At 34.3% G+C, this 12,387-nt stretch overlaps 1 protein-coding gene across 1 annotated transcript; it reads left to right on the top strand.

The window, feature by feature from the left end:
• The first annotated feature begins 5,787 nt into the window (after window positions 1–5,787).
• Window positions 5,788–7,687, top strand: LOC104900342 (hypothetical protein). Its single transcript, XM_010687750.4, has 2 exons — window positions 5,788–6,360; window positions 6,749–7,687. The coding sequence occupies exons 1-2, from the start codon at window positions 5,853–5,855 to the stop codon at window positions 7,516–7,518; spliced, it is 1,278 nt and encodes a 425-aa protein (XP_010686052.2). The 5' UTR covers window positions 5,788–5,852; the 3' UTR covers window positions 7,519–7,687.
• The last annotated feature ends 4,700 nt before the right edge of the window (window positions 7,688–12,387 follow it).

Raw genomic sequence — 12,387 nt, 5'->3', positions numbered from 1 at the left:
GTATACACGTCACGTGTTACCTCTGTAACTCCACTAAAATTGTCCAATCTCTATTATATAAGTCAAAGGGGAGCTATGATGTCCCCATTTAAAAAGTCCTTTTTGTCCTTAACTAAATATCTAAATTGATATTCAAATCTTCTACAATATATCCTTTCCTAATTTAAAGATAGGGTCAAAATTCTAATGATAAATTAATAAATAACCATTAACAAAGTAACATAATACAATTAGAAAAATGCTTATTTAATTTAAAAAAAGATACAAATTTAAATTGACTATAAGACCTTATATCTAAATGTTCATTACAATTTCTAATCACTTTACATCAGATTGTACAACAATAATTATAAATCACACTTCTAAAATTATATTTAGATGAAATTTATTAAGAACATACCCAAACAGTCGGCTAGTGTGTACATAAGTCATATCGATTAACAAAAGTAAACTTAGCTTGCAACAAGATTTAAACCCATGACCTCTTGCTATTATAATATGACACAATTACCATCTCAACCAACTTTTAATCATGCTTTAAGTGTCCACAACAAAAATTTAAATTATCATCTAGGAAAAGACATAATACAATAAGACGCCTTCAGAGAATCAACCCTCTTGGTAAAAATAAACCCGGAGGCCATTGCTTTGCATTATTAAAAAAGAAAACCTCACTTACAAAACTACAGAAGTAGAGGTAAGGATGTATAAATCAATAAACATTAAAAAAATCTAAAAATATATTTAGCATGGAAACTCTCATGAAGATCAAGTTTCCCATTTTCAAAACTGAAAACTTTTTATGAAAAACTAGCGAGTTTCCTGCCTTAATGATCTTCAGTCACAAATGATATTTTCCCAACTAAAAATCTCTTAGCTAACTCTATAGTCTATGCCCTATCATATACATCTTTTGTCAGTAATAAACAAAACTACAACAACTTTCTATGCAACAATAGTTATTTAATCCTAAATTTGGGTTTCATGATAAATGAACCAATGAGGTGTTCAGAGGCTTTTTCGAGACAACAGAAATGTGCCAAGCATCAGCGCAACGTTACAAGTCATGTCGGCTTTCCTTGGAACGTTTAGGGAGAAAATATGACCAGGCCCGGAGAAGTCAAAAAAATGTCCCAAAAACAGCCAAAATTGAAAGTTATAATACAAGTTTTCGGTCTTTCCCGGGGCTCGAGCTACGAACGCCACGAGATGCCTCGTCGCAACATGGGAGGTTAATGGAAGTATTCATGTGGCTTGGAACGAATATGTAGATGCATTTACGTTCATTTCGAGGCGAATTTGGGTTTCAAGAAAAATGAACAAATAGGGTGTTTAGATGCTATTCCAGGCAACACAAATGGTGCCATGCACCCGCAAAACGCTACAAGTCACGTCGGCATTCCTAGGAACGTTTTGGGATGGAGAAAATGTGACCAACACCGTAGAAGTCCAAAAATAATCCAAAAACAGCCAAAATTGAATGTTATATACACGCTTTCGGACTTTCCGGATCCCACGGACGCCACGGGATGCCTCCTAGAACCATGGGAGGTCAATGGAAAGTAGTCATGTGGCTTGGAACGAAATGTTGATGTCTTTACATTTATTTTAATGCAACGAGAAATGCACAAATGGGGTGTTTAGAGGCTTTTAGGGGCAGCACAAATGGTGTCAAGCACCCGCACAATGTCACAAGTCACATTGGTCTTCCTAGAAACATTTCGGGAGAAAATATGACCAGGCTCGAAAAAGTCCAAAAATTTCCCAAAAACAGCCAAAATAGAAGGTTATAATACACGATTTCGGACTTTCTCGGGGCCTGAGTTCCAAACGCCACGGGATGCATCCTAGGGCCATGGGAGGTCATTGGAAAGGATTCATGTGGCCTGGAACGAATATGTGGATACCTTTACGTTAATTTCGAGACAATTTTAGATTTTACGAGAAATGAACAAATGGGGTGTTTAGAGGCTTTTTCGATGCAACACAAATGGTGCCAAGCACCCACGCTATATTACAAGTTACGTCGGCCTTCTTAGGAACGTATCGGGAGAAAATATGACCAGGCCCGAAAAAGTCCCAAAATGTCCTAAAAATAGCCAAAATTGAAGGTTAATACACGCTTTTCCGACTTTCCTGGGATCTGAGCTCCGAATGCCACGGGATTCCTCCTAGGTACATGGTAGGTCATTGGAAAGGAGTCATGTAGCTTGGGACGGATATGTGGATGCCTTTACGTATATTTCGAGGAAATTTGGCGAGAAATGAACAAATGGGGTGTTTAGAGGCTTTTCGAGGCAACACAAACAGTGCCAAGCAATCGCGCAACGTTATAAGTCACGCCAACCTTCCTAGGAATATTTTGGGAGAAAATATGATCAGGCCCCAAAAAGTCCGAAAAAATCCCAAAAACAGCCAAAATAGAAGGTTATAATACATGCTTTCGTACTTCCTCGAAACCCGAGCTCTGAACACCACGATATGCCTTCTAGATCCTTGGGAGGTCATCGGAAAGGAGTCATGTGGCCTAGAACAGACATATGGATGCCTTTACGTTCATTTTGATAAAATTTTGTGTTTCACGAGAAATGAACAAATGGGGTGTTCAGAGGCTTTTCGAGGCAATGTAAATGATGCCAAGCACACGCGCAATGTTACAAGTCATGTAGGCACTCCTACGAATGTTTCGGGAGAAAATATGACCAGGCCCGAAAAATTTCAAAAATATCGCAAAAACAACAAAATTGAAGGTTATAATACACGGTTTCAGATTTTCCCGGGGCCTGAGCTCCGAACGCCACGCAATGCCTCTTATGGACATGGGAGGTCATTGAAAAGGAGTCATGTGGCTTGGATTGAATATATATGTATGCCTTTACGTTCATTGCGAGGTAATTTAGGGTTTCACGAGAAATGAACAAATGAGGTGTTCAGAGGCTTTTCGAGGAAATGCAAATGGTGGCAAGCACACGTGCAATGTTAAAAGTCACGTCGGTACTCCTAGGAATGTTTTGGGAGAAAATATCAACAGTCCCGGAGAAGTCCAAAAATGTCATAAAAATTGAAGGTTATAATACACGCTTTCAGACTTTCTCATGGCTCGAGCTACGGACGCCACGGGATGCATCCTAACTATATGAGAGGTCAATAGTAACGAGTCATGTGGCTTGGAACGAATATGTGGATGCATTTACGTTCAGTTTAAGGGAATTTTAGGTTTTACGAGAAATGAACAAATGGGATGTTTAGAGGCTTTTCGAGCCAACACAAATGGTATCAAGCACCCGCACAATGTCACAAGTCACGTCGGCCTTCCTTGGAACATTTTAGGAGAAAATATGACCAGGCCCGAAAAAGTCCAAAAATGTCTCAAAAACAGCCAAAATAGAAGGTTATAATACACGCTTTCGGACTTCCTCGGGTCCCGAGTTTCGAACGTCGCGGGATGCCTCCTAGGGCCATGGGAGGTCATTGGAAAGGATTCAAGTGGCCTAGAACGAATATGTGGATGTTTTTACATTCATTTCGAGTCAGTTTTAGATTTCACGAGAAATGAACAAATAGGGTGTTTAGAGGCTTTTTCGAGGCAACACAAATGGTTCCAAGCACCCGCGCTACATTACAAGTTATGTTGGCCTTCCTAGGAACGTTTCGGGCGAAAATATGATCAGACCCGAAAAAAGTCCCAAAATGTCCCAAAGATAGCTGAAATTGAAGGTTACAATATACGCTTTTGGACTCTCCTAGGGTCCAAGGTCCGAATGCCACGGGATTCCTCCTAGGGACATGGTAGGTCATTGGAAAGAAGTCATGTGGATTGTGACGAATATGTGGATGCATTTACGTACATTTTGAGGCAATTTGGGTTTCACGAGAAATGAACAAATGAGGTGTTTAGAGGCTTTTCGAAGCAACACAACGGTGCCAAGCACTCGGGCAATGTTAAAAGTCACGTCGGTCTTCCTAGGAATGTTTCGGGAGAAAATATGATCAATCCCGAAAAAGTCCAAAAATGTCCCAAAAATAGCCAAAATAGAAGGTTATAATACACGCTTTCGGACTTCCTCGTGGCCCGAGCTCCGAACGCCACGGGATGCTTCCTAGGGCCTTGGGAGGTCATCGGAAAGGAGGCAATTTTGGATTTTTCACGAGAAATGAGCAAATGGGGTGTTCAGAGGCTTTTCGAGGCAACACAAATGGTGCCAATCACCTGCGCAACGTCATAAGTCACGTCGACTTTTCTAGGAATGTTTCAGGAGAAAATTGATCAAGCTTGGAAAAGTCCAAAAATGTCCCAAAAAACAACCAAAATTTAAGGTTAGAAGTAGTAAAACCTAAAGGTGACCCAATCTGATTAAAATTTAGCCGAACTAATACTCCCTCCGTTCTTTTTCTATTATAATAATGTGTTTGGACACAATTTTTAAGGATTTGGAACAAATGAGTAGTTTAGCATAAAAGTAACTCTGTAATTAACTAGAGTAGGAGAGAAATCATCCTCAGAAAATGAAAGCAATTTTATAAGGCAAAGTGAGTTAATAATGATTTTAATAAGATAAAATAACGACAATATTGACAACTAAAGTTGTTTCTTATACAAAAATTGGAATTGTTGCAATAGATGTGAAACTATGCAAAATAGTAATTATTGTTATATAAAAAGAACGGATGAAGTATATTGTAACATCGTCTCATGTACGAATCTATAATATGTAAACTTTTGTGTATTATAGGAGTTTTAGTGATTTACCATTTAATATTACCATACATCTTCTATGCTAAAATAAGTAAGATGTTGAAGACTGTGGAATTAAAGAAAGCAAAGAATTTGTGATTTATGTGCAGAAAGAGTCGGGACCTTATAAGAGATCATCTAATTTTAATTTAAAATTAGTCTCTTTTTTAAATAAGATGAAGGGGATTCACTTGAGGGGGGTATGGAAAATTACTCAAATGAGTCCTATGAGGTTTGATCCCTATAGCTCAGGGATAACATGCAGATGGAAAGTGATACGATTACTCCACCATCTCAACCTCAATTAGGCAACTATTCAAATTCAATATTAAGAAGAGAACACACAATTACCATTTCAACCAACTTCTAATCATTCTTTAAGTGTCCACATTATTATATTTGTATCTTTTAAATGTTGAGTTTTCCTTACTATATTTTATTGAGAATGGAAAAAAATGCATATTAAGTTCGAAAACACAATACCAACCCGGGACAACGCCCGGGGCCAAATACTAGTTATATCTTTAATATTTGATTATTAAGATTGTAAATCCAATAATAATAAATTACATATATGATGACACTCATTTTACATATATAGTAGCAAAAAATGTCAACTATAAAAGAACACAGAAGACATATTATTTTAGAGGAGATCCGACTACGTACTCACGAGGACTTTTCGTGATCGAGGTCTCAATAAAATTTCAAACATTTTCATATAATCATTTGTTCAATATAGAAAATATATAAGCAAAATTCCAGATCTTATGCTTCAAACGATGGATACAATCTTTGGAGAGCGAGGATTAAATTTCTCTACGCAAATTTATGTACACTTTAAGAAATTAAGATTAAAATTGATTTAAGAAAAATGAAGCTGAAAGAAAGGCCCTCTCCATGTGAGAACTGAGAGTTAGGGAAGAAAGCTATTAAAGGAACACATTAATTAGTAGAATATATATGCTTTAACTTGAAACAACATAAAAGTGCATCCTATATCCACTATAAAAAGAAGCATATAAGAGAAATGTCATACTCATCACCCAAAACATCAATCTCTCTCTTAAAACATCTTCCCTATTAATCAATTAGAAGAAAAAGAAACCCTATCAAAATGAAGGGAGCTAGGGTGGTGGCAATCCTCCTCCTCCTTGCCTTGGCTTTCGCCGAGGCGGCGACACCGATCCCTGAATATGAAAACCCTGGTGTTATCACTGACGTTCCCAAGAATCCTAAGGAGCCTAAGGGACCCAAGGAGCCTAAGGCACCCAAAGAATCTAAGGCACCCAAGGAGCCTAAGGCACCCAAAGAACCTAAGGCACCCAAGGAGCCTAAGGCACCCAAAGAACCTAAGGCACCCAAGGAGCCTAAGGTACCAAAGGAGCCCAAAGGGCCTACGGTGTACACACCACCTCCTCCACCCACAACCACCCCATCGCCTCCGACGACCACCCCATCGCCACCTACGACCACTCCAACTCCACCTGCATCATCATCTAGTGCTAAGCAAGTAAGGTGTATGGACAGGTACTATCCTGGTTGCTATTACAGGCAGTTTACTTGTCCGGCTGCATGTCCTGAGAGTTGTCAAGTTGACTGTAACACTTGCGGTCCAGTTTGTGGTAAGTTCTAATTATAGTACTCATTTGAAGCATCTAATTTTTTCGGTAAAAAACTTATATGAACTTGGTCCATACTAAATTACTGGACCTAATACTAATTCATGTGATTTGCTTTTTCATATAATATAAATATCATATAAAAAGAATATCAAAGAATATCAAAGTATATCGACGTTACTTTTTCATGACACATATATCATATGGAGTTAAATATATTAATGATCAAATGAGTACGTATATCTGATAGCATGTAATAAGTACGTAACTAGGTATAACATATGATGAATTAATGTCATGGAATTGATATAGACGTAGAGTACATCTATTCATCATAATAATTCATTAAAGCTGATTGAAGCTTAAACTTATTATTTTGGATGATACACAGACTGCAACAAGCCAGGTGCAGTGTGTCAAGATCCAAGATTCGTTGGAGCAGATGGCATAGCATATTACTTCCATGGCAAGAAAGACCAAGATTTTTGTCTAGTCTCCGACTCCAACCTCCACATCAACGCTCATTTCATTGGAAAGCGCAATGCAAACATGGGAAGAGACTTTACCTGGATCCAAACCCTAGGCATACTCTTTGATGACCATAAGCTCTACATTGGTGCCCAAAAGACCACCACATGGAACGACGCCATGGACCGCCTTTCTCTATCCTTTGACGGCCAACCCATCGACCTCCTCGAAATCGACGGAGCTAGTTGGACGTCCCCAAGTGGCTCAGTAACCATCACTAGGTCTAGGGCTACAAACGCGGTCGAGGTTAAGGCCGAAGGTAACTTCAAGATAAAGGCAGTAGTAGTCCCAATTACACAAAAAGATTCATTGATCCACAAGTATGGTGTAACTCAAGAAGATTGTTTAGCTCACCTTGACTTGAGCTTCAAGTTTTACTCATTAAGTGGAGATGTTAATGGAGTTTTAGGGCAAACTTATGCTGGTAATTATGTGAGTAAGGTTAAGATGGGAATAGCAATGCCTGTTTTGGGTGGGGAAAGGGAATTCCATTCCTCAGGTATCTTTTCCACTGATTGTGTTGCTGCTAGATTCAGTGGGAAAGGGAATGGGAATGATGAGCAGGGAATCAACTTTGCTGATCTTAATTGTGCTTCTGGTATCAATGGTCGTGGAGTTGTCTGCAGGCGTTGATAATTTCTCAACGAACTATGGAATAAGTAATACTATAATACATATTGTATTGAACTTACTTTGATTAAATCATTATATACTCTTACAGAGTTAGGAGTATAATTAAATAATAATACAATGTAGAATTCCTATACTTGTTTAAGTGTACTATATTGTTTTTACAAATTATACATCATTCTTGTGAAGAAATTATGAAAACATCAAGTTGTGATTATATGATATTGCTGAGTTGTTTGAAATATGGAAAATTATTATATATGCAGCTCTTAGGGTTGTATTTTAGAAGTTAAAAATGGAACAATGAAGCAATTATAGAATTAATTAGATCAATTAACGCAGAATTACTATTTACTAACTCTGTTTGATCCGTATATTATGTAAAAACAAAAGCTTGCGTAACTAGTGTTGAGCTTGAATTATGAGATAAATTTGATGGTTTTGAAATGGATACCTCCAATAATAACAATCCTTGATTGTCAGAGGTAAGAGAGGAAAAATAAGGGAAAGTGTTAGGCTATGTTCATTTCACCTCATTTTTGCTTATTTTAGATCTAAACAGATCATATCAGATCATATCGGATCAGATCAGATCAGTTCAGATTAGATCATGCTTATATTTAAAAACTCATTTTTACTATTAATACTATTATTTACTAGTACATTTGTTCAAATTAAAAGAGTTATTATTGTTGATGTTGTACTTATTAATTATTAATATTGATACTTATTATTAATCTCATTATTATAATTATAAAGTCATTGTTATTATTATTTTAAGTTATTTTGTTGCTATTAAATAATAAAATTAAAAGCTACGTGTTAAGAGCATAAGATTGGCGCAAAAATAAGAAATATATAAAATATGTTAGCTCAAATTCATGACAACGAAACTACTAAGTTTGAATTACATTTCAAAATAAGCTAAGTGCAAGATACAAATTATAAATTTAAATTCGGTATACCTCTTCCTACCGAATTCCAAATCTCTCTAGTTATTTGAAGTTGCACGCTATCTATTTCTTTCTTGCTCAAGTCATAGTTGTTTGTATATCTTATTTTATTTTATATGGAAAAAAAAGAGTTGAGTCTGTCCACTTCTCAAGTGTGAAACAGTTTTTTTGAAGGGAAAGTGTAAAACATTTTATAAGTGCTCTTATAAATTAATGACTTGGGTTATATAATTATTTTTAGTAATAATATATAATTATTATTATGATTATAATTATTGTTGTTGTTATTATAATAATGATAATAATAATTATTATTATTAATAAAAGTTGTGTAAAAGTTGTGATAGAAATAAAATGATAATAATAGTAATACTATAAAAAAGATCTTATAATGTATTGCATAATAATGAATTACAAAGTAATAATATAATAGTAATAATATATTTTATAAAAGATAAGATCTTGTAAATTTTATCAAATCAGATAAGTTCAGATTAGAAAATTTCAGGTGAACTAAACATAGCCTTAATGGGAAAGAAAAGAAACAACAGGAAGGTTAATTGAGGTCACGTCCGCCAATTATTAAAAGCAACTGAATATATTTATGATTGAAGGATAGATGACAAACTTTGAAAATATTGAGGATATAAATTGAAAAAAACTATTTAGGGGGTATATGATGAATAAAAAATTACTCATGATATATGGCAAAATTTCAAAAAACCAAATTCATATAATGTAGAATGTTTTTTATATCTTAATTTTATTGGTTAGAATAATATCACTATACATATTTTAGAATCAATATTGTTTGCGACAATTGTTACAATCTTAGGTCATGTTAACCTTATATTTTCATATATCTATATCTTTCTTTCATCAGCCTTACTAATAAATGACCCATCTACAATAGGTGGGTAGCTATATTTAAATTGGTATTTAATTCAAGCATTACTAATAAATGATGTTGTCCACCTTAATTATGCATATATAATTGATCTTTCATGTCTCTTTTATGTGTAACATTGATGATGGTGGATAACTTTTTCGAAAATATTGGAAGAAAAATCTCCGATTCTCATATTGTTTATACGTGAATCCCAAGCTAAAATTTCTGGATACGTCGCCGCGTGTTTTATTTTTGTTTTTGGAATAATTGAAATCAATTTCATTATTTTCTATTATACCACAAATTAGGATAAAAATTCAACGAACAATCGAGTGAAGGCCAACAGTTTAGCAATAAAAAGAAGAGCGAGTCACTGCTCAGTACTCACTACCCAAACAATCTTGTTGTTCAGCTAACAAAGCTAATTCGTGTGTTCGTTTGGGCCAAACTAAAACAAACCTACTCCAATAAAAAAAAACTAAAACAAAACTACCAATACTACCACAAATCACAATGTCCTCTTTCATTTATTGACGATAAAAACATGTTCTATTTTATTTTATACGTATGAACGGTACAATCTGACTTTTTGTGAATTCGGTTGACGTTAATACTAGTGTGTACCAATAAGTCAAAAGCACATAAATGTACGTAAAAAATACGCAGAAATGTTGATATATCATTTATGAACAATCCACTATATCATTCAAAAACCACTATATCATTCACAAACAGAAAACATCATTCAAACACATACTATATCATGCAGAATCTACATCATTTATAGATAATCCACTATATCATTGGAAACCTACTATTATTCAGAAACGCACTATATCATTATGAAATATACTATATCATGCAGATCCTACATCATTTATGAACAATCCACTATATCATCCATAGTCATCCATACTCTTACTGTATTATGCAGACACTCAGTATATCATTCAGACACTTATTATATTATGCAGAAACTACATCTTTCTATATATTAAAGCACGTGTTATGATATATATACTACATAAAGTACATCTTCCTGTATGTTAAAACATTAAAATCAGATCCTCTGCTATATTGCATATGTTGGAGTTCATAGCTTAGTCAAGTTGTTGAGTTAGTTGTTGAGTTAGTTAACTTAGGATTTTAGTTATTAGTTGTAAATCCTAGTATATAAATACTTTACTACTTTCATAACTACACAATTAATAAAAATATAGTCATTGCTCTCCCTCTGTTATCTTCTCTTTAAGTATAAATAGTGTCAAGATTCTAAATGAGAATGATAAAAAAAACAGAGGAAGTAGATAGTATCTAAGTTTCACTATATCTGTATAAAACTCATTATATGAAGTTAACTTCAATTACCAACCAGGTGCACACTAAATTTAGTGTGCACCGGGTTCATATAAGGTTCTTACTAAACGGTAAACCAATTTTTAGATCTTTAATAGAAAATTTAGGAAATAGTTTTTGGAGGTATAGGATGAATACAAACATAGATAGATTATAGATGTAAGAATATAGTTTCTTTTTAAGAATGTAGTTTTGGAATACAAATATACTTTATATAATGTACAAACTAACTTATGAACCTAAAAAAAAAAAAGTGAACACATATTCTTGAATAAAACGGATGCACAATAAATTATTGTGAGATCTATCTTTCAATTTTATTCAACAATAAAAGAAATTAATAATTCAAATTGAGAAAAAAGAAAAAAAAGTTGAATTGTTTCATCTATTGTATGCGTTGTTTAGGACCTACTATTTAAATGTGGAAAGCTACTAGGTTGGCTCAATAAATTCCACTTGATCAATAATAACTCTCGAGCAACCATGAGTGGTTGAGTACTAGCTACATGGCAGTTTACATTCCCAAAAAAATGGAAGTATTTTGATAAGAATGCGTAGGTCTTGATGTAACATGTTACATTATAAATTATTGTATAACATGTATCATGAATATATGGACTTTAAAAAGAATGACATCGAGTATACAAAGAATGACATGAATTTCGTGTCATTTTTTCATTTGTTTCACGTCATTTGAGTTCCTTTATTAACAAAGAAACGGTGATTTGTGGTTTGTTATATTATAAATTATAATGTAATCGTTGCACCCAAGAATTTGTGTTTCGATAATGGATCTTGTGAACAAGCACCCCTGGAGTTAGCTTAGCATTTAATACATTTTCTAAAATGATTTAAGTTTTGGAATGTAAGTTGAAATCACGCGTTAATCAGTGTAACACCCCTATACAGGAATTTCCACTCTCCTTTGTCTCACCCAACTGAATTGGTGTGGAGAGCATTCCACCAGTTTTTGGCAAAGAAGACTTCCCCTGATAGTATTATCAGACGGGAGCTTGCGGTTGTGTGTAGACTCTCGAGCTCTCAACAAGGTGGCCACATGTGAAGTGAAGGGAAAGGGTTGAAATACTCAATTCTTAATTAATATTTATTGTAATTATTATTTCCAATTTTAGCTACGTATATTCAACGTTCTGGGGACGGTTGTTATCTATTGCCAACCTAATAATAAATAATTATACTAGTATATATTCCGGTCCGGACGATGTTCGAGTCAGTTATAATTATCAAATATACTATTATTCATATATTTCATAATTGATTTTTTAGCTTTTCGTAATTTTCTAGTCTAGTATGAAAACTAGAAAATGGACGTTATCACGTTATGGCATGATAAGTTTTTTAAAATAATAATAAAAAAAACTTTCAAAGAATTGGGGATAAATTTAATATAACAATTTCAATGGAATTGGGTTGAGGGAATGTTATTACCTTAATAAAAGTGTTAGAAATCAAAAAGCTCGTCTATGACTTCATGGTACATATAAATATAAGACTTTATTATGTTTTGCTTTGAAACATTAAATATTAAAATTGTAGCTAATAGCTGGCAAAACTCTCACATTTTATTTCAAAGGTCATGTATTTGATTTCTATTAGCTACATATCACATATGGTTAATATTTTTAAATGAGATCATAAACATGTGTATTAGAA

This window comes from Beta vulgaris, chromosome 7, assembly GCF_026745355.1.
Source record: "Beta vulgaris subsp. vulgaris cultivar EL10 chromosome 7, EL10.2, whole genome shotgun sequence".
NCBI classification, from domain to species: Eukaryota; Viridiplantae; Streptophyta; class Magnoliopsida; order Caryophyllales; family Amaranthaceae; genus Beta; species Beta vulgaris.
Note: the sequence above shows the minus strand (reverse complement) of the source record. Positions and strands in the feature narration are given on the sequence as shown.